Raw genomic sequence first — 26,964 nt, 5'->3', positions numbered from 1 at the left:
AATCCAACATTCTAAAACAGACCCCAGCCACATTTGGATTCACAAGCTGGGTGTCTATACTACAGGCAGCCCCAAATCATCCCTCCTGTTGGTACCCCCCATTTGCATTTTTTGTTTTGTTTTTGCTTTTTGAGATAGGATCTCACTGTGTAGTTCTGGCTGGCCTGGACTTGCTGTGTAGGGCAGATTGGCCTGGAACTCAGTATGTAGCCTTGGTTCTGCCCCCCTGAATGCAAGAGCCATCACACCCTAAACCTTTCCCTCCGGACAGTTGAAGAAGTGGGAGCTCCAGGACAGTCCAAGACCCAGGCAGCTGTAACCCCAAACTTGAGTGGGCACTTATGTACTTGGCCATCAAAAGTATTGGGTGAGAGGACAGTGAGATGGCTCAGTAGGTGAGGACACTTGCCGACAAGCCTGACAAACTCTTCCATCTCTGAACCCACATGGTGGAAAGAGGGAACTGATCCAAGTGGTCCTCTGACCTGCACACACTGTGACACATTCTTCCCCTACATAGACAGTGTTTTTTTTTTTTTTTTTTAACTTAGTGGTGGAAAGATGACTTAGAGACATACTGCTTCTCTGAAGGTCAGTTCAGTTCCCAGAACCCATGTCAGATGACTCACTGCTGCTTGTAACTCCAGGTCCAGGGAACTGACATCCTCTCCTAGACTGTGGGTGTGTGCACACACACCACACACATATAAACACAATTTTTTGTTGTTTTTTGTTTGTTTGTTTGTTTGTTTGTCTTTTGAGACAAACAGCTTTGGAGCCTGTTGTGGAACTTGTTCTATAGGCCAGGCTGGCCTCAAACTCACCACTGATACACACACACACACACACACACACACACACACACACACACAATTTAAAATAAATCTTTTGTTAAAAGATGCTCAAGACGGCAGAGGTGACTCAAACCTTTGATCCCAGCAGGAAGCTGGTGTGAATTCAAGACCAGTGTGATCTACAAAGCAAGTTCCAGAACAGCCAGAGCTTTTACCCAGAGAAACTCCATCTTGAAAACCCAAAACAAGAAAGAAAACCTTTTTCTACGTTTTATGGTTTCATTTTGTATGTATTCTGGTGTGTGGGCATGTCATGGCACGTGTGGAGATGAGTCTGTTCTCTCCTTCCATGTTGGCCCCAGTTTTCAAGTTTTAAGTGGTTGGGGAGCCACAGCTCAGCCTTTTGGTTAAGATAAAATTCAAATCGTTTAAAGTATCAGAAGTCGGGTTACACTTACATGGAATTCAAACCTACTAATAAAAATAAAATTGGGGGTCAGAATGGTGGCGCAGTGGCTCATAGCACCTGCCACACAATCCTGGAAACCCAAAACCTATGTAAATTTGAAAGGGTACAAAGTTGTCCTATGGCCTGCACTTACACACGTTGTGCATACACAATAATATCTGTACGTGCTTTTTGGCCTAGGACAGTTGACCATGGATGTTCCGTGGTAAGAAGACAGAAGTGTGTGCTCACTCGGGAACACCCCTCCTCCTCTGACAAGGCTATCTCCTTCCCCCAACACAACAGTGTTTAACTTACACTGTTGCTCACGCAGTTAGCATTTATTTCAAGACAGGGTCTCCTGTAGCCCAGGCTAGCTATGAACCTGATCCTCCTTTCTACCTTCTGAGTGCTAAGATTACAAGCGTGTGTCAGCACACATACTTCATGCATCGGTAGAACCCAGGGCTCCCTGTGTGCTAATCACTATACTAAGCCATATCCCTACCCCCCATACTAACTAAGCCATATCCCTACCCCCATACTAACTAAGCCATATCCCTACCCCCATACTAACTAAGCCATACCCCCCCCCATACTAACTAAGCCATATCTACCATAAAGCCATATCCCTACCCCCCATACTAACTAAGCCATATCCCTACCCCCATACTAACTAAGCCATATCCCTACCCCCATACTAACTAAGCCATATCCCTACCCCCCATACTAACTAAGCCATATCCCTACCGCCCATACTAACTAAGCCATATCCCTACCCCCCATACTAACTAAGCCATATCCCTACCGCCCATACTAACTAAGCCATATCCCTACCCCCCATACTAACTAAGCCATATCCCTACCCCCCATACTAACTAAGCCATATCCCTACCCCCCATACTAACTAAGCCATATCCCTACCCCCCATACTAACTAAGCCATATCCCTACCCCCATACTAACTAAGCCATATCCCTACCCCCCCCATACTAACTAAGCCATACCCCCCCATACTAAGCCATATCCCTACCCCCATACTAACTAAGCCATATCCCTACCCCCATACTAACTAAGCCATATCCCTACCCCCCATACTAACTAAGCCATATCCCTACCCCCCATACTAACTAAGCCATATCCCTACCCCCATACTAACTAAGCCATACCCATACTACAAAGCCACCCCCATACTAACTAAGCCATATCCCTACCCCCCATACTAACTAAGCCATATCCCTACCCCCCATACTAACTAAGCCATATCCCTACCGCCATACTAACTAAGCCATATCCCTACCGCCATACTAACTAAGCCATACCCCTCCATACTAAGCCATATCCCTACCCCCACCCTGCCACTTTTGTTGTTTGGTTTTTCAAGACAGGGTTTCTCTGTGTAACAGTCCTGGCCTAGAACTCGCTCTATAGGCCAGGCTGCCTCTTCCTCCCAAGTGCTGGGCGTAAAGGTGTGTGCCACCACTGCCCAACTGTTATTTTTACTTTTAATTAACTTATTTATTTTGCATTGCTGGGGATGGAACCCAGGATCTTCTGCATGTTTGGCAAACATGTCTTCATGAGCTACATTTCCAAATTTTTTTATTTTGATTTTGACATTGCCTAGTACATTGCCCATGTTGGTCTCAAATTTGGATTCCTTCTATCTCAATCCTATTATCCTTAATACCTAGATTACAAGAATTACACCTGGCTCCAAGAAGTGACACTTTAGATTGGGTAATTGAATGAAGCCTCTGGCATTCAAGAGAAACAACAAAAACTACATCTTTGAACCTAGGGCCTTAGCTCAGAGCTTGGGCCCCTGCCTAGAATCCTCCAGTAAGGGGAAGGGAAGGGAGCGGAGCTCAGTGGTAGAGTACTGTCTTCACCTTTGTGAGGCTCTGAGTCCATTGCAGTAGTTCAGGAGCAGTCTACTTGCCTGGCCTCTGCAGATAGCCAGGAAGTCAGCTTGGCTAGGACAGAGAGGAGTAAGTGACCTCCTCAGAGAATAACATTTTGGAGGCCAGGGGTCTTGACACACTAGTATATAAGAGACCCTTCTGGGCTGGTGAGACTGTTCATTATTTTCCACCAAGCCTGCAACCTGAGTTTGATGGGGAAAAGAGGAAACTGACTCCTGTAAGTTGTCCTCTGACCTCCACTTTCTTAACATGACATGCACATACACACACAGGCACATATAAGTAACTTTTTAAGATGTAAATTTAAAAGAGCCCTTTCAGCTTCTGCATCCAGAGCAGGGCAAGCAGTAGGAATTGAGGGCAGTACTAGGACTCAGACCACCATCCCTACTTGGTCACCCCAGTGCAGTGTCTGGAGCCACATGGTTCTCTTCATTGTCTTTCCGTGTCCCTCCCTCCCTCCAGGCTGTCCTCGGATGCTCCTGTACCCTGCGGGGGGCTCAGTGCCAGGTCACAGCTCCACCATTGAGAACCTTCAAGAAATAGGAGTAGCCAAGCCAGACCACCACTCAGCCACCTTTACAGAGCCTGCGGCCTCTGCAGGCTCCACAAGAGGGCATACTTCACTACTGCATGCACTGACCAGGCCACTTTCCCAGTTGCAGCCTTGCTACTGAGGACCCAGAGGCAGCTCCCAAGATGGTGAGTAGAAGATTCCCAAGCACCAGCACAGTCTCCAGCAGGCCTGCCCCTCCCCTGGCTCTTGTGCGGTAGATATTGATTGTTGTGTGCAGACCTTTTCTGGGCACTCAAACCACCACCCAGCAAGTCCTCTCTTCAGTCAGATCTTGCTCCCTCCCTACCCCTTCCCTTCCTTTCTGACACTGTTTAGCTGAGGATGATCTTAACCTCCTGACCCTTCCGCCTCAGAGATCCTTATCCAAGTGCTGGGGCTATGCTGCAGAGCTGGGGATGGAGCCAGGGCCTTGTGCTTGCCAGGCAGGCACTCTGCTACTGAGCACTGAGCTGCATTCCCACCCTTGCATTACCCACTGTGAAGTATGTGTGAGGTGTTCCTGCCCACTCCCTCTTGAGTGCACTCTGGAGAGGAGTCCTTGTACTGCTAAGCTAAGCAGTCCCTCGTTAAAATGTAATTGGACTTTGTTTATGGAGAGTTGGTGCACATGCATGTGGTGGTCAACTTAGGGGAATAGGAACTTCTACCATGGGGGTCCCAGGTTTCAAGATCCTTAGGATTGCTGCCAGACACCTTCACCCCATCTCATCAGACCTAAGTAGTCACTCTATGTCCTTCGCTCCTCACCATCCTGATAGCCAATCAGCTGCCTCCAGACTCTCAATCTCCCTGCATGAGCATATATGTGCTGCCCTGTCCGATTTCAAACTCGGCATGGTGTGTTGAAGGGAATCCCATGTGCTGTGCCCGAGGCAGAGCTGTCCTCTGGACTCGAGGCAAGTGCTTTGCCACTGAGCTCTGCCCAGCACTACACCATGTTTTGTTGTTGTTTATTTTTTGAGATTTTATTTTAGTGACATTTCCCCCTTCCCTTTCTTCCTCCAAATGCTCTCATATATCCTTCCCAGCTCTCCTTCAAATTCACAGCATCTTTTTTCACCATCCTTTCTTACATGTATATATGTATGTGTATATACATGTGTATTCCCAAATATAACCTGTTGAGTCCATATAATGTCACATGTATGTATGTTTTCAAAGCTGACCATTTGTGTTTCTCCTTGGGAAGTGCTACCTCTGCTCCTCTCAGCTTTCCCCAGTTGCCTGTAGTTATTTGTGTAGGGTTGAGGCCTTGTGGTCTTTACCCACCTTGGCCTGCTTGTTGGTGTCCGTCTTGTTCAGCTCGCACTAGAGTGATCATGTTGTTGAGACTTTACAGGTATAACTTACCATGTTACTAAGAGACATAATGTCACAGCAAAGTTCCTGACCCTCTGGTTCTCCCAGTCTTCTGCCCCCACAGAGTTCCCTGAGCCTTAGGTGTGGGAGTGTTTTGTAGATGTATTCACTGGGACTGGGCCCCACAACTCTACATATTGGTTGTGTTTTCTGTAGTGGTCTCTGTCTGTTGCAAAGAGAAGTTTCCTGGATGATGGGTAAAGACTACAGTTAACAGTCTAGACCAACAGTTCTCAACCTGTGGGTCAAGATCCCTTTAGGGGTCACATATCAGATACCCTACATATCAGGTATTTACATTATAGTTCATAAGAGTAGCAAAATTACAGTTATAAAGTAGCAACAAAATAATTTTATGGTTGGGGGTTACCACAGCATGTAGGAACTGTATTAAAGGGTCAAGTATAAGGTCTGGATTCCATTCCTAACACCCCATAAACCAGGTGTGGTGTATGCCTATGATCCTGGCCTTGGGAGGTGAAGGCAGAAGGAACATGGCCAGCCTCAGCTACATAGCAACATTGGGAAGGTTAAGAGCCTCTAGCCTAGACCCTGGAGGAGGACGTGGAATAGAAGTCTGGAATAGAGCGGAGTGCTGTAGGCAACAGCTCAGCTGGCAGGCAGTCTGGTCACTTATTTCTTCCAGATAAGTGTTTGAAGTGTCCCACTGTGAAGAACAAGTCCTAGGCTGTGAGCCCGTGGTTTGAAACCCCTGAACAATTTAGCACAGCCACCGTGTCAGAATGCACCTTCTGCCAGGTTTTGAGACCAGCTTGACACTCATAGTTTGGGGTAGGGGTGTCTTTAAATGTATTTCATGGGTGGCCTAAGAAAAATGCTAGTGGGGTATGCTGGCATACCTCACAGAGTGCTGAGGCAGGAGGATTGCTTTAAGTTCAAGACCAGCCTGGGTAAGCTATGGAATGAAATTCTGTCTCAAAAAAAAAAAAAAAAGCAGAAATGGGCTGTAATTGAGTTGGTAGAGTGCTTGTCTAGCATAAGGTCAGTATCCCATCCCTAGCACCCCATAAACCAGGTGTGGTGCACGGCCATAATGTCAGCCTTGGGAGGTGAAGGCAGGAGGGTCATGGCCAGCTTCAGCTACATAGCAAGTTTATGACAGCTGGGCTATGTGAAACAAACAAAAAAAGACAAGCCACTAGGAGTCAGTGGCCATACCTACTTCTTTACCATTGCCTACAGTCAGTCCCCAAGAACATGCACCCATTCCTATAAGACTGTGTGGCCTTAAGGAATTTCCCAAAGCTATAACAATTAGTTTCCCAGCCAAATTACCACTACAGATCAGATACTAGATGGAACCTTCAGCATGTCCTCAGGTCCCTGCATTATCCCCTCTGACTCATGCATCCCCTCTGTTTTCAGGGTGAAAGGAAAGGCCAAAACAAGTATTACCCCCCGGACTTCAACCCTGAGAAGGTGAGTGACTTCCCAAGACCCCCAAGCCTCAGGGACCAAGTATCACAAGTCACCTAGAGAGGACTCCAATGCTCCTGGAATGTGTGCAGGCTCTACCCAGTTACCATGCCACTGCATAGAAAGTCCTTCTTTAGTACCATGCATCAAATAGAAAGTCCTTCTTTAGAGTCTGATGTCCCTGGGGGCTCCTGGAACCACTTTTCAGGACAACTCTGTCCCTGGCTCCAAACTGTGTACCCCACCAAGACCTCCACACCTCCATGTGGCTTGTAGGCTATAAGACTGAAGCCCCTCCCATCCAGGGAGGCACTTGTTCCCCAGAAGTAGGAACAGCAAGGAAACAACTACCCCAGCTTGGTCTTGCTTAACTTCACTCATCCTTTCCATACAGCATGGCTCTCTCAACCGATACCACAACAGCCATCCCCTTCGAGAACGGGCTCGGAAACTGTCACAAGGCATCCTTGTCATCCGGTAAGAAACTACCCACCCCTCTCCCAAGACCTCCACCTTGCATCAATTGCATGTCCCCTGATTGATTGGCCCAGTGCTGCAAGGTTATAATTCCATAAAACAGGAAGACATTGCATCAGTCAGCTATTTCTGCATAATAGAACAATAAGTATTTGTTATTGATAACAACTCTGGGTGCCTCTTCTGGGCTTGGAAGGGCCTGACTAGGTCTTCTTCCTTCATTAGTGGGGGCTTGGTAGCTGAAGACCAACTGGTCCAGTGGGGCCTTGGCCTATATGGATAGACTGTTCCATCGTGGGTCTTTCTTCCTGCAAACCAGCAATACCGTGGCCCCAAAAGAGCGAGCAAAAGGCCAATACCCAAACCTGTCACACTTCCACCTTCTTTCCCTTCAACTTCCCAATATGCATCCTGATTCCAGGCTGGGACCAGACTCTTCCTCTGTGTGGAACATGCCACACAGTGATGCACAAGTACATCACCACAGAAGGAAGAACGGCCAGCCAGGGCCTCCCAAATACTACATAGCCTGAGGCAGTAGGGTCACTTGGGTCCAAGAGTTCAAGACAGGCTGGGTAACATAGCCAGAATGTATCTTAAGAAAAAGGGAAGCAGCAATGACTCAGTGGGTGAAGGTATTTGTTGCCTAGCCAGACATTTGAATTAAATCCCCAGAACCCACATAGTGGAAGGAAAGAACCAACTCACAAACATTGTCTTCTGACTGTCTCACATACAGTGGATAAATTAGTACATGTAAGGAAAAACTTTTCAAGAAGAAAACAACAATGAAAATCCTTGTCTTTTCTTTAGATTTGAAATGCCATATAATATCTGGTGTGATGGCTGCAAGAACCACATCGGCATGGGTGAGTTTAGCCACCCACCTGTGCCCTGCCTGCCCCTTCAGCCCTCTCTGTGCCAGGTGCTATGAGACACCGGAAATATTGTCAACCCCAAGGGCAAACTGGAAGGTGGCAGGTACCCAAGCTAGAGAACCATGAGAAGGCTGGGCCCTGGGATCCAGAGCCTGCCTCTGCCAGGTGCTAGCAGATGACCTTTACCCAGCAACTGGAATTTGTATGCTTCAGTTCCCAGTCTTTAAGGTGGAGCTGACGTGAGGCCCACCCATGTATATCCCAGGTGCTTTCCGCAGCATGTATTCTGTACAGAGGGCTGGGACATGCGTTCTGCCTGCATCTCACTGCTGTGTCTGAGCCACAAGCTCGGCAGCATGACACTTGGGCAGGGGTTACCCTCTGGCTTCCATTTCCACCTCTGGGATGTGGAACAGATCCTCTGCTCTCGCACTACAACAGTTCATACCATCCCATCTTCTTTTAATTTGATTTATTTTGGGGTAGGTAGTGGGAGGGTGTTGTGTACGAGTACCTGTGTGCATGTCCAATCACATATGTGCACACATGTGTCACAAAATTGTGGGGGTCAGATGACACCTTGTGAGTGTCAGGTCTCTCCTGCTGTTTGGTGTTTCCCAGTGATTGTTTTCCCAGTTTAGTAGCAAACACCTTAATCCACTGAACAGTCCCATCCCCACACCATCCCATCTGGATTCAGAGCTTTCACTGTTAACCATTACACCACTGTCTTAGTTAGGGTTACTGTTGTGATGAAACATCATGACCAAAGCACTTGGTGAGGAAAGGGTTTGTTTCATTCACAGGTCTATATAACAATTCTTCATCAAAAGCAGTGAGGGCAGGACTCACGCACGGCAGGAAGCTGGAGGCAGGAGCTGCTTACTGACTTGCTCCTCATGACTGCTTCCTCACAGAACCCAGGACCGCCTGCCCAGGGATGTCCCCACCCACAGTGGGCTAGGTCCTCCCCCACCAACCACTAATTGAGAAGATGCTTTACAGCTGGGTCTTAGGGAGAAACTTTCTCCATTGGAGTTCCCTCCTCCCCGATAGCCAGCACACCCACAGAGCCTCACACTTGTGCCATCTATTGTCCCCATACCAGTTCTGCAGCAGCCAGGGCCAGCCAAACAGTCTGTAACCCACTCAGTTTTATCAGGCTGTGCCTCATGGTCACATCAGATCCCCAGAGGGAAGCACTGTTCCTAAGACCACCCCAATAGATACTTCTCAGAGTTGTCACCATCCCTACAGCTTTTCCTGGGAGACTGACCCATGAAAATTACTTAGACTCCCACAACCCTCTGAAACAGCTGCCAGAACTGAAGAAACTTGTTTATTCATTATAAAATACTATAACCAGGTTTGGTGGCACACACATTCCAGTGCTGAAGAGGCTGAGGCAGGAAAATGGTGAGGCTAGCCTGAGCTACATAGTGAAACACTGTCTCAAAAAAGTAAGGGCTGGGTATGATAATGTAGTAGAATGTTTTTCTGGCATTTTGCAAGGCCTTGGGTTCAGCTTCATAATAAAATACATGCATAGATGAATGAAAGATAAAATATATTGGATGGATAGATATGACAAGGTAGGTAATGATGGGTAGATGATTGGTTCTTCACAGATAGACCAAGCAAATAAAGATGGGCAGTGGTGGTACATGCCTTTAATCCCAGCACTCAGGAGGCAGAGGCAGGCAGATCTCTGTGAGTTCGAAGCCAGCCTGGTCTACCAAGAAAAGTTCAGGACTGTTAACACAGAGAAACCCTTTCTTTAAAAAAAAAAAAAAAAAAAAAAAAAAAGACAAAACAAACAAACAAAAAAAACCCAAGCAACTGAGTGAGAGACACATGGTGTGGGGTATGTGGGACACGCCTCCAGGAGCCGTGCCCTGTCCTGCTGCCCAAGAGCCCTAGTACCTTTTGGAGGCCTCATTATATAAAAACCTTTACTCATAGCCCAGCAAGCCCTGCCACTGAGCCTCATCTTGGGATTTGCTCATCCTGGGCAGGGGCAGGAACCTCTGCAGTGAGCAGGGCCTTAGGACCTACTACTGGGGAGGGAAGGGCAGGGATTTTCTTTGGATCAGAACCAGGGCAGAAAAACAAGGACAGGCTCGGTAGGTAGGTTGAACCTTGCTGTGGTAGGCTATAGGGCAGAGATAATGTCATGTCTATGGCCTGCCTCTGGGCTAGCTAGAAGCCAGGAGGTGGGGATAGCAGCTAGGTGCACAATGCCAGGGGGCAAGGTGGCTGTGGAAAGGACAGGATGAGGCCTTTGCTGCCAAGGAAAGTGTGAGAGCCCCACAGGTCTTCAGGCAACAGGACAGAGACTGGGTCCTGAACATGTCTAAGACCCTGGATCCTGTCCCCAACACTGAGAACAATGGGAGCTGAACCCACTCTAGATGCCTCATAGCCACCCTCCGGCCACTAAAGTAGCTGGCCCAGAAAGGAAAACATGTCAGTGCCACTGGTAGCACCCAGGCTCTGTTGTTCCCATCAGGCTCTGACTCTCAAGGTCAGAAGGCAAGACTACATCACCTCCCAGGAACAATCGATGTTTGTTAAAGGAGTGTTGAAAGCTGAGTTAACACTCACTTGGGTAGTATGCATTTACTTATTTGTGACAGGGTCTGGCTATGTCACCCAGGCTGGCTGCAAATTCCACCTTATCTGTGCCTCTGCCTCCCAAGTGCTGGGGTCTCAGATGTACCCCTACATCCAGCTCTCCATTGACATTTACTCACAGAGTCCTGCGTGTGAGCAGAATTACCATCATCTCTGTTGACTAGATGAGAAACTGAGGCCCAGAGGGATGAGGCATCTTGCTTAGGGGTACACAGTGCAATCAGTACTGGAACCTGGGCCTTCCTGTTCCAGGCCATGCTTTCCTGTGGCTTGGGTACTCAGTGCCTTCCAAACTTCATTCTTTCCTGCCTTGGTTCCTGTACTCTTCCAGGGTACCTGCCCTACCAGGCAACAGAAAAAAGTTGTTACGGCACCTTGGTCCCAGCCTCTCTTTTCCTGCCCTCTCAGGTGTGCGCTACAATGCAGAAAAGAAGAAAGTTGGCAATTACTACACAACTCCAATCTACAGGTAGGAGCATCTGGTGGCACCTTAGTGACAGGTGTGGCATCACAGGTTAAAGGGCCTGTAGAGGAGTCTTGAAGGGAAAGGGAACTTAGCATCTCCCTCTAGAGCCATTCTCTGTGTAACTGCCCATCTTGGCCTGCCTATCAGAGTTTGTCCCTACCTCCTCCAACACTTCATGTCTCCTACCTTCCCCAGTAAAAGCTCAGGCCCTCTCACTCTGCTTCAGGCCATGCAGCCTCTGCTCCCACCACACAGAAAGCTTCTCCCGGAAGCCAAATGGCCCCTTCCCCGTGCTGCTCAAACACTGCCTTCAAAGGGACCTTTTCTAAACCATCACCTCTTACGTGGTCACTCTTCTTGCCAGCACATGCTCGTCTCAGGCACGTCCGCTCCTCCTGAAGCAATATCCCCAGCTTCTGGAACCAGTCTGGTGCAGAATAGCCAACAGAGGGAGAGAGGGAAGGGATGGATGATACCCAGGTGGGTGGCTAGTTGAGTGGGCGAGTGAATGGGTAGAAGATGGATAAATGGATGAATGATTGGTGGGTGGATCAATAGGTAGGTAGATGGATCTATAGATGGATGCGTAGATGGACCAATGGGCAGGTAAGTGGATGATTGGGTGGGTGGGTGGGTAGATGGACAGACATATAAATGGATAAATGGATGGGTAGGTGAGTGGGTAGATAGGTAGATGAGGAATGAGCAAATGAATGAGAGAGCCAGCTTTAGTGTCTGAGTGATTGGTTGTAGGTGAAGATGGGAACTTAAAGTGTAGCCTAGGGAGTTGGGATCACAAGTGGGTGCCACCACACCTAGCACTAAATGTTGGGGTTTTTGTCACACTGGGGGTGAAGGCTAACACTGGAGCATGCTGAGCAGGCCCTGTACTTTGGACCCCAGCCCCATCTTCAGGCTCTTGGTTGCTCCATCTAGATGCAAGTCTATGTATCTTCCTCAGGGTTCTCCCAGATCTGAGCTGAGTGCAGTGGGTGCTCAGTGATTCCTTGAGGAGTGGGCAGTGGTCTCAGGGTAGGATCACTGTATCCTAACACCAGTTCTTTTCCAGGTTCCGGATGAAATGCCACCTCTGCATCAACTACATCGAGATGCAAACAGACCCTGCCAACTGTGACTATGTCATTGTGAGTGGTGCCAGTCGCAAGGAGGAGCGTTGGGACATGGAAGACAATGAGCAGGTTCTGACCACAGGTGAGCACCATTTGCTTGCCCATCCCACATGACCCCAGGCTGCTTCCCCAGAGTCATGCTTATGTGGTCCTTGCAGAGCATGAGAAGAAAGAGAAACTGGAGACGGACGCCATGTTCCGCCTCGAGCATGGTGAGGCTGACCGCAGCACACTGAAGAAGGCCCTGCCCACACTCAGCCACATCCAGGAGGCACAGAATGCCTGGAAGGATGACTTCGCCCTGAATAGCATGCTACGCAGGCACTTCCGGGTGAGGGAACACCACAGTAGACTCAGCAGACCAAGATCTGGGAGACAAGGGTTCAGATCTGTGTCCCCACAGCCCATTTGCAAGCTGGTCACTTCCCCTCTGACCCCAGGCAGAGGGAAAATGTGCTGCACAGAGTCATGACCCTGCCTAATCTCTTCCTGCTACTATAACAAATATACCACAAACTGGAGTTTATATACTAAAAATGTATTATTCACTGCTACACAAGCTGGAAGTCTAGCATTGAGGCAACTACAAATTGACTGTGTACACAGTGCCTGATCTGGTTCCTCCAGAACTTCCAGCTGGATGGATCCTCAAGGGCCAGAGGCTCCCTATAAACTCCTATGTAAGGCACTGACCCTGTTCATGAGGGAGAGCCCTTACAACCTAGTCACCTCCCTAAAGCCTCAGGATGTCAGCTGTCACACAGGGCACTAAATGTCAACGTAAACAGGGAGCCAGTTTTTTTTTGTTGTTGTTGTTGTTGGTTTTTTGTTTGTTTGTTTGTTTTTCTGAGATGGTTTCTCTGTGTAGCAGGCTGTCCTGGAACTCACAGATATCCACCTGCTTCTGCCTCCCAAGTGCTGGGATTAAAGGTGTGCACCACCACCACCTGGCTTTTAAATATGTAGCCCAGGCTGGCCTCGAACTCCTGATACTCCTGCCTCTGTCTCTTTCAGTAAATCCTACCAGTGTGAGCCACCATAACTGGCAGGAGAATCTGTCTGTGATTCTAGCCACATAGGGGACTAAAATGGGAAACTTCTGGCCCAAGAGGTAGAGTCTAACCTCAAAACCAGAAAGCTGGATCTGATGGCTCGTGCTTGTAACTACTATGCTCAGGAAGCTGAGGCAGGGAAACTACTTCAAGTTCCAGATCCATCTGTATTACAGAGGGAGTCCCCCCCCCCACCAAAGAAAAGAGGGGGGAGGATAGGAAAAGGTTCTGGGGCCCCAGAATTGGTTTAGGCTTAAGTATGGTCTTAAATTCCCTATCCCCTGCCTGGACCTCCAAGTACTGGGATCACTGGCATGGCCACCATACCTTCTTTATCATTTCTTATGGAATTTATCTAGTAGGTCACACCTGCAGCCCATCATTGGTCAAAGTGTAGTGTTGTAGCACATGACCATGTTTTTGGCATGAATGCATGAAAGACTGAATGCAGGACTGACATGAGCCCCTACACATGGGGCCACTTTCACGTCACAGGTACTGTATGGGCCCTTCACTTGTTTCAGTGTCAAGGGAGAAACAGAGTCCCAGTGGCTGGAGTGAGACCTATGGCTCTCAAGGAGGTGGGGTTCTGATGTCCCTCCCTGTGTGTCATGCCTACCCACAGGAAAAAAAGAAAGCCATGCTAGAGGAGGAAGAGAAGGACCAGGCACTGCAAGCGAAGGCCAGCCTGGCCATCCCTCTTGTGCCAGAGACAGAGGACGACCGAAGGCTGGCTGCCCTGCTACGGTTGCACACCCTGGACTGTGAGTGGTGGCACTTGTCCAGAAGGCCCATGGGAGGCTCTTAGGGGGCCCTGTTGCTTACAGTGGTGGGGGAGCTCAAGGCTTGGGTTATGTTCTGTGCACTCTCTGACACTGAGCCTTGGTCCCTTGTACAATGCCCTTTCTCTCCTACAGCCTATGAGGACAAACAGAAACTGAAGCGCACAGAGATCATCCACCGCTCTTGGTTCCCCTCAGCCCAAGGACCCAGTGCTAGCAACAGCAAAGCTAGCAATGTCCTCAAGAAACTGTGCCAGGGCCGCAGACCACCCCCCAGCACCACAGGCACAGTGGGGGACCTGGGCATAGTGAGGAGAAGATCTCAAGAAGTTCCAGAAAGCCCCCAGTGTGCAGCAGACTGTTCCTTGTCAGCAGAACCAAGGTCACCAGGAACCACCCAGGACAGACCTCAAGAGACACCAGATGCCCCTAGGACCAGCAAGTCACCAGAATCCAAGAGGGATTGTAAAGACCAGGTCTTACCCTTAGGTTCTTCCCAAAAGGACCTGCTATACCCCAGCAACCCCAGTGCCTCCCTGGTGGCTGACTACTCTGACTCAGAGAGCGAGTAAGTAAAGTCAGAATTCCAGGGACCAGAAGCCATGACTCATCCAGACCTTACGGACTATAGGCCCCATTGCTGCCAGCCCAGCCACAGACTTCTCTCCCTATACAGATCGTTATTTATTTAGTTTTGGTGAGGATGTCTGTGCCTTGGTGTAACCTCTGACATCTTAACATTAAAGCCCTATTCTTTGTCCCTGCCTTGAGCTGCTAAAGTCACCTAGTAGCTGTCTTGCCTTCACTTCACCCAACTAAGCAGATGCTGCTGCAGCCACTATTGTGACAGCACTGTCCCTACATAGCAGGATGGAGGGTTTGAGATATTGGATCAAGACTGGCCATGGCCTGGGGTGGCCTCCTGTATGAGGTGGCAGGAAAGTTGAAAGAGGGCCAGCTGCTGGAGTCACAGAAATAACACTAGAGGGAGGCAGGAAGGACATCCAGGCTGATTGAGGCATTCATAATGACCCAAAACCATCAAAAACACCCTGGCCCCAAGCTAGTGAGAGATCATGGACTCTGGTCTGACAAATGGGGAGCCTGCATAAGACCGAACTAGACTCCCTGAATATAGGTGACAATGGTGTGGCTGGGACAATATCCAAGACCTAACTAACTCTAATGCACAAACTGACTTAGTGGAGCCCATTCTATACAGAGAGATACCTTGCTCAGCCTAGACACGAGTGTGGGGGTGGAGAGGTGCCTTGGTCCTGCCTCAGTGAGATGATGGGACAGACTTAGTGGACTTCCTAGGGGAGGCCCTACCCTCTCCAGGGAGCAGATGGGAGGTAGAGGAGTGGTGGGAGCAAGAGGAGAGGAGGGAGGGGGAACAAGAATTGGAGTGTAAAATAATAAAAAAAAAAAATGTTAAAAGGGGGGGCTAGAGAGATGGCTCAATGGTTAAAAGCATGGTCTGCTCTCACAGAAGACCTGGATTCGAGTCCCAGCAACCACACTTGCAACTCCAGTTCCAGGGCTTCTGACCGCCTCACACATACATGCAGGCAAAACACCAATGAACATAAATTATATATTTTTTAAATGTTAAAAATAGTTAAAAAAAAAAAAAAAAGATGTATTAGCAAACCACTGACTTCCACAATCCAAAGCCAAGGATAGCAGAGATCACTAGACCCCTCAGAGAAATTCCTGAATCGCTGTATCCCATTGATATTACTATCCCATTCCTATTACTATGAAACATAATAAAATTGTGCCCATATTGGAATGGGGGAGTGGGCATCCTGGTGCCCATATTGGAACGGGGAAAAACTCCCTGGTGGCGACCCAGCAGTAGACAAGTTGTGGTCCAGTCCAACCTGGCTACATAGAGAAGTCCCTGTGGGTTTTTGTTTGTTCTGTCTTGTTTTTAAGATGGGGTTTCTCTATCCCTGGCCGTCCAGGAACTCACTATGTAGACTAGGGGGAATTTACAGAGCTCTGCCTCCCAAGTGCTCAGATTAAAGTCAGATTTATTTTTAAGAGTTTGCATGTATGAATACATTGCCCTACTGAGGTGAAGAGGACCCCCCTGTAACTGGGGTAGACGAAGCTGTGAAGCCACTTGAGAACCGAACTCTGGTTCTTTACAAGATCAGTATACACTCTTAACCACTGAGCAATCTCTCCAGCTCCTAAGAATAAATTACTCATGGTACTTGCTTTTAAGGAAATGGGGCTAAAAGTGAGTCCAGGAAGACCGTTTGATTCACTGGGTGTCTGTGAACCGTAGACGAGTAAAGCTGAGGCTGCCCAAGTATCGCTTCAGTAACGAATGAACAGTTCTCCGCAAAAATAACCCCATCACCAAGCACCTTGGCATTCCCAACTCTGGCCTTGGCGACACCGGAAGAAGCTAATCGCAGGCACTCCGGGCTGCGAGGGCGCAGGCGCAGGCGGCAGCTTGAGATTCCGCCCCTCAGCCTAAGCGGACAGCAGTGTGGCCCAACGCACCAGGTACCATGCGACTGGAAGCGATCCGCTACTCTCCGGGCTCGCTGCAGATCCTCGACCAGCTGCAACTGCCTGAGCACTGCCGCTATGAGACTTTGGGCTCGGCGCAGCAAGCCAGGGAGGCCATCCGCGCCATGAAGGTGCGCGGCGCCCCCGCCATCGCGCTGGTGGGCTGCCTCAGCCTGGCGGTGGAGCTGCGGGCGGGCGCCGGCGGTCCTGGGCTTGCCTCTCTGCTGGCCTTCGTGCAAGACCAGCTGAGTCTCCTTGTCGCCGCCAGGCCCACCGCTGTCAACATGGCCCGTGCCGCCAGAGATCTGGCTCGCGTGGCAGCCCGGGAGGCGGAGCGCGAGGGTGCCACGGAGGAGACGGTGCGGGAAAGGTACGGGAACCTGGGTCAGGCAGTGCAAGCGGAAGCTACTGATTCCCTTCCCCCTTCTACGGATACCAGGAAGCAGGAGCAATGCAGGAGTGTGCGGTGTCTAGGGGCCCACTGGCAGGACTAGAAGCCCATCCCTGTGCTGGGTTCCCCAGGTCCTTGAACTCAGCCCCTTAGTGGCTCCACACCAGCCTTATGACACCCGTTACTGTTAGATTCGGCCGTGAGGTGTTGTGTGCTCAGTCCTGCTTTCCTCTTTACCTTCCTCCTTTCCTTCCCACTTCCGGGCAAACCACTTCATTCTCAGTGTTCTGCCTCATCTGTCAGGTTCCTGCTCCCTCCCTCCTCTTCTGTAATAACACCTTGTCCCTAACCCAGCCTTCTTGTCCCTCATTCTACCAGTTAATCAACTACCTCTCTCACCACTAATATCACCGCAGAGGGTTTTGTTGTGTTTACTACTAACCCCCAACACCTGACTCACAAACACGGATTTAGTGAGTAGTGTGACAGGTGTGTCCCCAGGAGAGCCCCACAACTTTGAGGAATGGAGAGCAGCTAGCCAGGTCCTTTCCAGCAGTGCTAAGCGCTTCTGTTGTCCCCAGCGTGATCCGCTTCGCCGAGGATATGTTGGAAAAGGACCTCAGAGATAACCGGAACATCGGGGACTTGGGAGCCCGCCACCTCCTAGAGCATACCAACCCCAAGGGTGGCAAGGTGACTGTGCTAACCCACTGTAACACTGGCGCTCTGGCCACTGCTGGCTATGGGACAGCCCTAGGTGAGGAGGCACTGTCAATTGTCTGGGCACGAGGGGGTCTTCTTTGTGGTGCAAGGCAAAGAACCTTGAGCTGGGGATGTTCGTTGGCAAGAGTACGAAGGAACCTGTGCAGATCTCGGCACCTACACTGAACAGCTTATAGCCACCTGCAATGCCAGCTCAGAGGACCCAACACCCTCTTCTGCCTCCATGGGCACCTGCATTCACACACACACACACACACACACACACACACACACACACACACACACACACACAAATTAAAAATAAATTATTTAAAAGAGTACATACTTAAGATGAACAAGGTCCAGATTTAGTCCCCAGAACCCAAATTATTTCAGCCACAGAAATGTAAATATTGGTTTTGGGTTTTGTTGTTTTGTTTTGTTTTGGAGTTTTTTATTTGTCATTTTGGTTTTTCGAGACAGGATTTCTCTGTAGCTTTGGACTCTGTCCTGGAACATGTAGACCAGGCTGGCCTTGAGCTCACAGAGATCTGCCTGCCTCTGCCTCTCAAGTGCTGGTATTAAAGGTGTGTGCCACCAACACTCAGCAATTTATTTATTTTTATTTTATGCATTAAAGTGTCAGATTTTGGAGTCACAGACAGTTGTGAGCTGCTGTTGGTTCTGGAAACTGAACTCAGGTCCTCTGGAAGAGCATCCAGTGCTCTTAACCACTGAGCCATCTCTCTGGCCCTTGTTTTGTTTTTCCAGGGTTTCTTTGTGTAGCTTTGGAGCTGTCCTGGAATTCATTTTGTGGGCCAGACTGGCCTTGAACTCACAGAGATCCACCTGCCTCTGGCTCCTGAGTGCTGGGTTTAAAGGTTTGTGCCATTACCATCTGGCACTTGGGTTTTTTTTTTTTTTTTTTTTTTTTTCAAATATCATTTTTGTGTGTATGAGTGTTTTTGTCTGCTTGTGTATATGTGCACCACACATGTGCCTGGTGCCCAAGGAGGACAAAAGATAGTGTTGTACCCTCCAAAGCTGGAGTTACAGGTGGTTGTGAGCCACCATGTGGGTGTTTGGAACCAAACCCAGGTCTTCTGTAAGAGCAGCAGGTGCTTTTAACCACTGAGTCATCTCTCCAGCTCAGGATATTAGCTTGTTGTTGTTGTCTTGTTTTCCCTATCCCCAGTATATTAGTTCCTGTACAGAAACACTTTGGAAGTTGTTGGCAGGGGTGGGTATGTCAAGGATTTCAACCAATGGCGCATTAGGATCCTATCCCTCATTTTGCCCATAGACTAGAAACTTCCCTGGGCCACATGCCTAGAGAAGGGGCATAGCATGGACTCCTAGGGTACTGGCAAGCAGAATGGCATACCTCATAAGACTGGGAAAGCTGTAACCAGGAGATAGGGACTTGGAATCAAGGCAGCAGATTCCTCCTAGCCCTTTGTTGTCCACGAAGCAATCCTGTCTGCCTAACCTCAGCACTGGATCTTGGGAACCCAGATCTTCAGAACAAGGCTCATGTTCACCTTTCATTGATTCAGCCTGCATTCACTAGGGAGCCACCAACTTCCAGGGAGTGAAAACACAGTGGGGAACTGTAGAAGAGATGCCAGGCATCTGCGGACTGAAGACAAAGGAGTGCCACGGGACTTAGGAGTATGGTCAGCAGTGGGCACCGCCGAGAATCCCCATGAAGGAGCTGGGTGTACAGTCAGCTATAGAGCCCCTGCCACCCAAATGCAATGCCATGGGTTCCATCCATCCCCAGTGCCGCAGAACAAGCAAAAAATAAATTATTAGAAGGTGCTAAAAGCCACTCATATTTCAAGGCCTAATCAGAACCACTTAGCCAGATCTTAGGTCAGCAATGGCAAACGCCCTAAATGACAAGGACAGGGCCGGGACTAACGATCAGAGACAGGAATCTCGGGGTGTCAGAAGTGGATGTAAAGATGATATGGGCAGTGTGTCCTGCACAGGGAATAGCTACAGCAGAGGCTGGCAGCCATGCTGTGCTCTGCACTGGCCTCAGCATTTTCATCCTAGACTCAGGGCCACCCTGCTTGTCCGCTGGTATGCCCCACAGGTGTGATCCGTTCCCTGCACGAGATGGGACGATTAGAACATACCTTCTGCACAGAGACCCGGCCCTATAACCAGGGAGCCCGGCTGACAGCCTTTGAGCTGGTATACGAGAAGATTCCTGCTACTCTAATCACTGACAGCATGGCAGCTGCTGCCATGGCACACCGGGGTGTATCAGGTCAGTGGGCTGGGCACAGTGGGGCAGGTAGTGCTGTGGGCAAAAAGCCAGGTGTGTGACCTCCCCAACTCTCCCCAACCCCACCCTCAGCTGTGGTAGTGGGAGCTGACCGTGTCGTTGCCAACGGAGACACAGCCAACAAAATAGGCACATACCAACTGGCCATTGTCGCCAAGCACCACGGAATCCCCTTCTACGTGGCTGCCCCCAGCTCATCCTGTGATCTCCAACTGGAAACTGGCAGGGAGATTGTCATAGAGGAACGCCCTAGCCAGGAGCTGACTGACCTGAATGGAGTCAGGATTGCTGCACAGGGTAAGGTGTGGGCTTCAGTGACATGAGCTGCTTTCTCATCCGAGCTCCTCCTCAGTTGGATTCCGATGAGGGAGGTTAAATTCAAAGTTAGACTTGTAAATTGTGCTGGTAGATAGAGATGGGACTCAGTAGGTAGAGTGTTGGGATGGAGAGCCGAGTTTGGTGCCCAGAACCAACTTTTTAAAAAGACAGCTGTGGTGGCATGGGTGTTTTTGTTGTTGTTTATTTGGTTTTGGTTTTTTATTAATTATTGATGCAGGGTTTCTCTGTGTAGGTAGTATTGGCTGGCCTGGAACTCACTTTGTAGACCAGGATGACCTTGAACTCACATAGATCCACCTGCCTCTGCCTCCCAAATGCTGGGCTTAAAGGTGTGTGCCACCACAGCCTGGCATGGCACAAGGTTATAATCCCAGTGCTGGGAGGACAGATGGCAGATCCCTGGTGCTTCTAGCCAGCTGAGTCTAACCAGCCAGTCCCAGATTCAGTGAGAGACCGTCTCAAAAGCTAAGCTGGATGGTTCCTGAGGAGCCACACCTGAGGCTGGCTTCGAGCCTCTACATGTAAGAGCACATGCATGCACACAAGGAATAGTGCTAGGTGTGGTGGTGCAACCTGTAATCCCAGCGTTCCAGAAACCCAGGCAGAAGAGCCGCACAAGTTCAAGACCAGGTGGTACAAGTGAATTTTAGGCTAGTGTGGACTGCCAAGTGAGGCACTGTCTGAAACACCAAGAACAATCAGAAAAACATAAAACCGACAAGCCTCTGCTTAGACAAATGTCTGTATAAACAGCCAGGGATGGTAGTATATACTTGTGCTCCCAGCACTGGAGAGGCTGAGGCAGGGAGGGGGCTGCTCAGACTTCAGGTTCATCCTGGACTACATAGTGAGACCCCATCTCAAAAATCAGAAAGAGGCCGGGCGATGATGGCACACACCTTTAGTCCCAGCTTTCAGGGATGCAGAGGCAGGAGGATCTCTGTGAGAGTGAAGCCAGTCTTGTCTACAAGAGCTAGTAGTTCCAGGACAGCCTCCAAAGCCACAGAGAAACCCTATCTAGAAAAAACAAAGTTAAAAACCATTCTATACACATAAAAAAGTCTTACAGAATAAACAAGATATTTTCAAATAATTTGCTGGTCTTGGTGGTGCACATCTGGTGGACCTAGGAGGTAAAGGCAGAAGACAAGGACTTCAAAACCAGCCACAGCTGCATAGAAAGTTTGAGACTAGCCCAAGTTACATGTATGACCCTGTGTTAGAGAAATTATTACATTTTAGAAATTGATTTTCAGCTGGGTGGTGGTGACACACGCCTTTAATCCCAGGACTCGAGAGGCAGAGGCAGGAGGATCTCTGTGAGTTCGAGACCACAAGAGCTAGTTCCAGGATAGGCTCTAAAAACCACAGAGAAACCATGTCTCGAAAAACCAAGAAAAAAGAAAAGAAGAGAAATTGATTTTCAAAACATCTGTGAAGGGGTCTGCCTCATCCTCAGAACCCCCAAAACAGATGTAACAGCAAAGCACATCCACATTTGAGTCAGTGCAGAAGCCCTGGAGTAAATTTTGAAATTCTTAAATTCTTTGGAGCAGGCAAGAATTGGTTCCTTAAGGCCGAGGCCTTGAGCACCAGGAGCTGAGGCTGTGTTACCAGCCTCAGTGCCTGCACCTTTACCAGCTTTTTGGTATGTGTGAACCCCTAGATTCTCAAGGACTCTAGCCCCGAGAATTGCTGTGGTGAGGACAAATGCACCAGAGCCAAATCTCCGCCTAATGTGTCCTCTCTCCCTGCAGGAATCAGGGTTTGGAATCCTGCCTTTGATGTTACCCCCCACGAACTCATCACTGGTGGCATCATCACTGAGCTGGGTGTCTTTGCCCCTGAGGAGCTCCGAGCAGCCCTAAGTGCCTCCGTCTTCTCAGAGGGACAGACCCTAGATAATCCCCAGATGTGACTTGCTGGCTTCTGCAACCTCCCTGACCTGCTCTGGTTGCTCTAGTTTTATAATAAAGTTCTCAAATGGCTACCCCAAAGCTCATCCTCGCACACACCTTCAGCTGCAAAAGCAGACCTGATTGTGCAGAGTCCCAGTTTATACATTTCAGCCCAAGTTTATACATTTCAGCTCCATCCTTTATATGACCTATATGGGGTACAAAACCAGATATGGGGGTATACACCTGTAATCCCAGCTCCTGGGAGGCTGAGGCAGGAGGATTTCTTTGGTTTATAGGCTATCCTGGGCTATAGATTAATAATAAAAAACAATGTGGAAATAATCAGGATGATCTTAGATATCTTTGAAGTGTTTGTTTCTTTGGTTTGGTTTGGTTTTTTTCAAGACAGGATTTTTCTAAGTAACCCTGGCTGTACTGGAACTCACACCACACTGGCTTTGAAATCACAGAGATCTGCTTGCCTCTGCCTCCTAAATCCTGGGATTAAAGGCATGCACTACAACCACCCAGCTGTATATTTTTATTTTGTGTGTGAGTGGCTCTCCTGGAACTGGAGCTATTGGTGGTTGTGAGCTGCCATGAGGATGCTGGAAACAGAACCCAGGTCCTCTCTGCAAAAGCAACAAGTGCACTAAAAGAGGACACCAGAGTTCAGTAATTAAGACAAATGTTTGTTTTTTTAAGACAGAGTCTCTGTATCTTTGGGTGGCCTGGAACTTGCTATGTGGACCAGGCTGGCCTGGAACTCAGCGCTCCACCTGCCTCTGCCTCCTGAGCAAAGTGTTAAAGGTGTGAGCCATGACAACCTGCTTTGTCTTATCTATCTATCTGTCTATCATCTATGTATCTATCTATTTGTTTTACTTTTGAGAGTCTCTGAACCTGGAACTCATCAAATAGGCTAAACTGCAGGGACCCTCCTCTCTTCAGCCTCCTCAGCACTGGGGTCACAGGTCTTTGCACCATCACTCACTGGGGATGGAACTCAGGTCCTCGTGCATGAGCAGTAAGCACTTTACCCACTGAGTACTGTTTCCAGCCACGAGGTATATATTAATTTTTTTTGTTGTTTTTGTTTTCTGTGTAGCTTTGAAGCCTATCCTGGAACTCGCTCTATAGACCAAGCTGGCTTCAAACTCACAGAGATCTGCCTGTCTGCCCCCTGGAGTGGTGGCACACACCTTTAATAATCCCAGCACTCGGGAGGCAGAGACAGGGGAATCTCTAAGTTCTAGACCAGCCTAGTCTACAGAGTGAGTTCCAGGACAGCTAGGGCGATACAGAGAAACCCTGTCTCAGAAAACCAAAGATATATAGGTATTGAAAAGATCAGTGCTGATGCTGTGACTGTGACAGCTTCTGTGTTGTGTGAGGCTAAGTGCCATCCCCAGCACAGCTGCAAAATGAATGTATCATGACAACCTAAGAGTTTTTTTTTAGTGACTTGTTTATTTATTAAAAACAATGTGCAGGCCGGGCGGTGGTAGCGCACGCCTTTAATCCCAGCATTCAGGAGGCAGAGGCAGTGGATTTTTGTGAGTTCAAGGCCAGCTTGATCTACAGAGCGAGTTCCAGCACTGGCTGGCTCCATAGCTACTTAGAAACCCTGTCTTGAAAAACAAACAAAAAACCTGTAGGCATCAGTTCTCTGAGAGTGCTGAGATTAAATGAATGCACTACCATCCAGCATCAAAACTCGTCAGGCACCTTTACACACAAGGCCATCTCACCAATGATTACCGAAGTTTTTTGGTGCTCCCTTAATTTTCCACCAAAAGTGAGTTCCTTGCATGCCTCACCCAAGTCTAATTTGAACTTTTATGTATAAAAAGCACAGACCATCGTGTTTTATAATACACAAGTGTCCTGGTCCCTGAAAATGGGAACATAGTTTTCTTTCGGATTTTTTGAACAGCCATTCTAATCTAAGTGTGCGGTCCTGGGTCCCCTGCGGCCTTAGGTCGCACTGTGGCCAATGACGTCTTGTGACTTCCGGTTCTCCTGCGCGTGGCCCCTCCTCCTCCGGCTCGTGGTGAAACATGGCGCAGGGACAGCGCAAGTTCCAGGCGCAGAAACCTAAAAGCAAGGCAGCAGCTGCGGCGGACCGGAGCCGAGGGCCGAGGAAAGGCGGTGAGGAACGGTGTGGGGATGAGGGCGAGAGGGCGGCGGTACTCCGGGAGGGCGGCCCAGGCTCACTGGCGGTGTTACCCCGTAGGTCGGGTCATCGCTCCCAAGAAGGCGCGCGTCGTGCAGCAGCAAAAGTTGAAGAAGGTGAGTGGATCGCAACGGTGGGTGGCCGGGATGAAAGCGGGCCGAGAGGATTCCAGCTCCGAGTCTGTGTCCTCTCCTGTTCGATGGATCCAGACCCCACACTTAGCTTCTGAGGAGTTCAGACGTTGGTTAGGAACTGTGAGAAAATAGCCTCGGGTTTTTTGTTTTTGTCTGTGTGTGCTTGCATTGTGTGTGCCTGATACCGGAAGAGGTCAGAAGAGGATGTCCAATCCCCTGGAACTAGAGTTATTGATGACTTTGAGCCATCATGTTTGCTGGGAACGGAACATTGGTCTTCAAGGATCAGAAGTGCTGAAGCCTGGCCTGGTAGCACACGCCTTTGATCCCAGCGCACTGGGTGCAGAAGCAGGCTGGTCTATATACTTTAATTACATGTGTGTGTGTGTGGGTATGTGCCCATGCCCACGGAGGCCAGAAGCAGCAGCACTGGCTACTCTTCTACCAGATCTCAATTCAGTTTCCAGCACCTACATGTCAGCTCACAACCATCCATAAATAACTCCAGTCACAAGGGATCTCCAATGCCCTCTTCTGCAGGCACTGGCTGCATGCATGTGGGACACAGACATACATGTGAGCAAAACACTCTCATACACATAAATGAAAAATTAAGTAGGGAAATTAGAGGCTCCAATCTGGCTTCCCAGACATCCCCCCTAGGCAGGTAACCCAGCAGCCTCCTCTGCCCCATGGGGTACCCACTCTTAGGCCCTTAAGTGAGTTCCTTCATAGTCTACCATTGGACCTCTTTGCCTTTTGCCTTCCCAGGTTCAGTGGTCATCCTCGAACTGTGCTCTTAACCAGTCTAGTCCCGTTGGCATATATCCAGGGTCCACCTACTTCTCTGTCCCCTCATTTCCCATCCTAGGTTGCCTCCTAGCCAACACTATCCTCTTCCTGCTCACCACTGGTTCCCCTCTGCCCAGAACCTTCCATGTCTGCTTCCTGGTCAGCAAAAGCCAAGTCCTTCATCTCTCTGTCCTCATTGCCTTTCATCCTCTCTTCTGTCCCTCTAGCCTTACTGGCCCTTTAAGGATTCTTTGTCCGGGTGCTAGATATATTCTTTTGACCTGAGCATGACAGCACCTGGGCCTATGGTGGTTAAGTCCAGGCTGGCAGGGGTAGCTTGAGTCTGAAGCTGTTCTCAGAGAACAGAAGGAAGGGTGTGTGTGTGTGTGTGTGTGTGTGTGTGTGTGTGTTCAGGCTGAGGAGAGTGAGAGCTTGCTCGTGTGTGTGTGTGTGTGTGTGTGTGTGTGTGTGTGTGTGTGTGTGTGTGTGTGTGTGTTCAGGCTGAGGAGAGTGAGAGCTTGCTCTGTGTCCCTCACAGAGCCTGGAAGTGGGGATCCGGAAGAAGATTGAGCATGATGTGGTGATGAAAGCCAACTCCAGCCTGCCTAAGAAGCTCGCACTGCTGAAGGGTGCATCAAAGAAGACAGGGGCCGCCACGCCCAGCAAGACACCATCCTAAAGGCACTGAGACTTTACAGGTGACCCCACAGGCTGGCCAATTTGAAGAGGACCAGTCCTGATGGCACCTGGGACAGCAATGGGCAAGTGATGATAAAGCCTGAGGCCAGCTCCACTGGGTACTGAAAAGGCACTCAGCTTTCTGTAGGCTTAGGGTCTGTCTTTACTGGGGTGACACAGTGTGATGAACCTGGCCCTGATGTCCCTCCAGCTCTCAAGCAGCTCAGTGGGGAGGCTGTTTTGGGGCTCAGTGAGCCTCACTGGTCTCCACAAGAAATTTCTCCCACCCACGAAGTGCCCTTGACAGCCACAGACCCAAGAAAAGGCAATGTCATCAGTCAATAGCAGAAGCTGGCCGATACAGGTAATCTCATCCCTGGGCCTGGGTGGCCCTGGCCCCCCCCAGGCCACCCCCTCCAGTCACCTAGTGTCAGTGGTCCCTGTCCTACCTGAAGAAGGTTTCCATATCTTCAGTGCAGCACCATCTCATTCTGTCACACTAGTGATCCAGAGCCACTTGGAGATGGCCAGTGTTACACAATAAAGCTGTGCTCACAGAGGCTACATGCCATTCTTGTGCTTTCTGTCCTGTCCCCACCTCTTGTGTTGCTTGGGTGAGCTAGCCTACTGACACGCCAGGACCAGGCCAGCTCAGCCCCCTACTCCATAGCACAGCTCTGCTTCTGTCCATTGTGGGGCTCACACCTCTGACAGTCACTCAGACCTGCTAGACCAGATGTCAATCATGTCGTATTCGGGGTGCTTGACCTGGTGGCATCTCCCTTGGTGTGGCCCTGGAGCAAGCGATGAGTATGCTGGTTGCCTATCCTTTTGTGCCCAGCATGTCACCCACTGAGGTAGCAGAAAAGTGTCGAGTCATCCGGTGACTGCCCCCCCAGCTCTGACTGGGTGAATTTGGTCAGAATTTAGTGTTGAGGCTGTCTAATGCCTCCAGGCTGGCTTCTGGCTCACCATAGCTGGCTAATAGGCATCAGATCTTCATGTGTGCTGTGCTTAGCAAGCTCACCCTGGCCTAAGCTCCCGGTGCACTTGCACTGCAGAGGGAGG

The 26,964-nt window shown here is 49.4% G+C and overlaps 3 protein-coding genes across 3 annotated transcripts; all 3 read left to right on the top strand.

The window, feature by feature from the left end:
- Positions 1-3,640: 3,640 nt before the first annotated feature.
- Positions 3,641-14,741, top strand: Yju2b (YJU2 splicing factor homolog B). Its single transcript, XM_051194962.1, has 9 exons — positions 3,641-3,868; positions 6,489-6,542; positions 6,934-7,016; positions 7,830-7,885; positions 10,937-10,997; positions 12,064-12,206; positions 12,283-12,455; positions 13,802-13,940; positions 14,094-14,741. The coding sequence occupies exons 1-9, from the start codon at positions 3,866-3,868 to the stop codon at positions 14,528-14,530; spliced, it is 1,149 nt and encodes a 382-aa protein (XP_051050919.1). The 5' UTR covers positions 3,641-3,865; the 3' UTR covers positions 14,531-14,741.
- Positions 14,742-16,447: 1,706 nt separating this feature from the next.
- Positions 16,448-22,205, top strand: Mri1 (methylthioribose-1-phosphate isomerase 1). Its single transcript, XM_051194961.1, has 5 exons — positions 16,448-16,857; positions 17,460-17,635; positions 19,682-19,858; positions 19,949-20,173; positions 21,973-22,205. Exons 1-5 carry the CDS (start codon positions 16,487-16,489, stop codon positions 22,131-22,133), a joined length of 1,110 nt encoding a protein of 369 aa, XP_051050918.1. The 5' UTR covers positions 16,448-16,486; the 3' UTR covers positions 22,134-22,205.
- Positions 22,206-24,100: 1,895 nt separating this feature from the next.
- On the top strand, positions 24,101-26,454 carry CUNH19orf53 (chromosome unknown C19orf53 homolog). The gene is made up of 3 exons (XM_051194960.1): positions 24,101-24,267; positions 24,353-24,408; positions 25,757-26,454. Exons 1-3 carry the CDS (start codon positions 24,177-24,179, stop codon positions 25,895-25,897), a joined length of 288 nt encoding a protein of 95 aa, XP_051050917.1. The 5' UTR covers positions 24,101-24,176; the 3' UTR covers positions 25,898-26,454.
- Positions 26,455-26,964: the final 510 nt, after the last annotated feature.

This window comes from Phodopus roborovskii, unplaced genomic scaffold, assembly GCF_943737965.1.
Source record: "Phodopus roborovskii unplaced genomic scaffold, PHOROB, whole genome shotgun sequence".
Taxonomy (NCBI): domain Eukaryota; kingdom Metazoa; phylum Chordata; class Mammalia; order Rodentia; family Cricetidae; genus Phodopus; species Phodopus roborovskii.
This window is presented reverse-complemented; position numbering and strand designations above follow the sequence as displayed.

Excerpts from the sequence above, each read along its gene's own strand:
- Yju2b (XM_051194962.1), top strand. Across the intron at positions 7,017-7,829 it reads CAAGGCATCCTTGTCATCCG|ATTTGAAATGCCATATAATA; the intron begins GTAAGAAACTAC and ends TCTTTTCTTTAG. Across the intron at positions 10,998-12,063 it reads TACACAACTCCAATCTACAG|GTTCCGGATGAAATGCCACC; the intron begins GTAGGAGCATCT and ends GTTCTTTTCCAG.
- CUNH19orf53 (XM_051194960.1), top strand. The coding sequence starts at position 24,177 with ATGGCGCAGGGACAGCGCAAGTTCCAGGCGCAGAAACCTAAAAGCAAG. Across the intron at positions 24,268-24,352 it reads CCGAGGGCCGAGGAAAGGCG|GTCGGGTCATCGCTCCCAAG; the intron begins GTGAGGAACGGT and ends GTTACCCCGTAG. Across the intron at positions 24,409-25,756 it reads AGCAGCAAAAGTTGAAGAAG|AGCCTGGAAGTGGGGATCCG; the intron begins GTGAGTGGATCG and ends TGTCCCTCACAG.
- Mri1 (XM_051194961.1), top strand. The coding sequence starts at position 16,487 with ATGCGACTGGAAGCGATCCGCTACTCTCCGGGCTCGCTGCAGATCCTC. Across the intron at positions 17,636-19,681 it reads TGGCTATGGGACAGCCCTAG|GTGTGATCCGTTCCCTGCAC; the intron begins GTGAGGAGGCAC and ends TATGCCCCACAG. Across the intron at positions 20,174-21,972 it reads AGTCAGGATTGCTGCACAGG|GAATCAGGGTTTGGAATCCT; the intron begins GTAAGGTGTGGG and ends CTCTCCCTGCAG.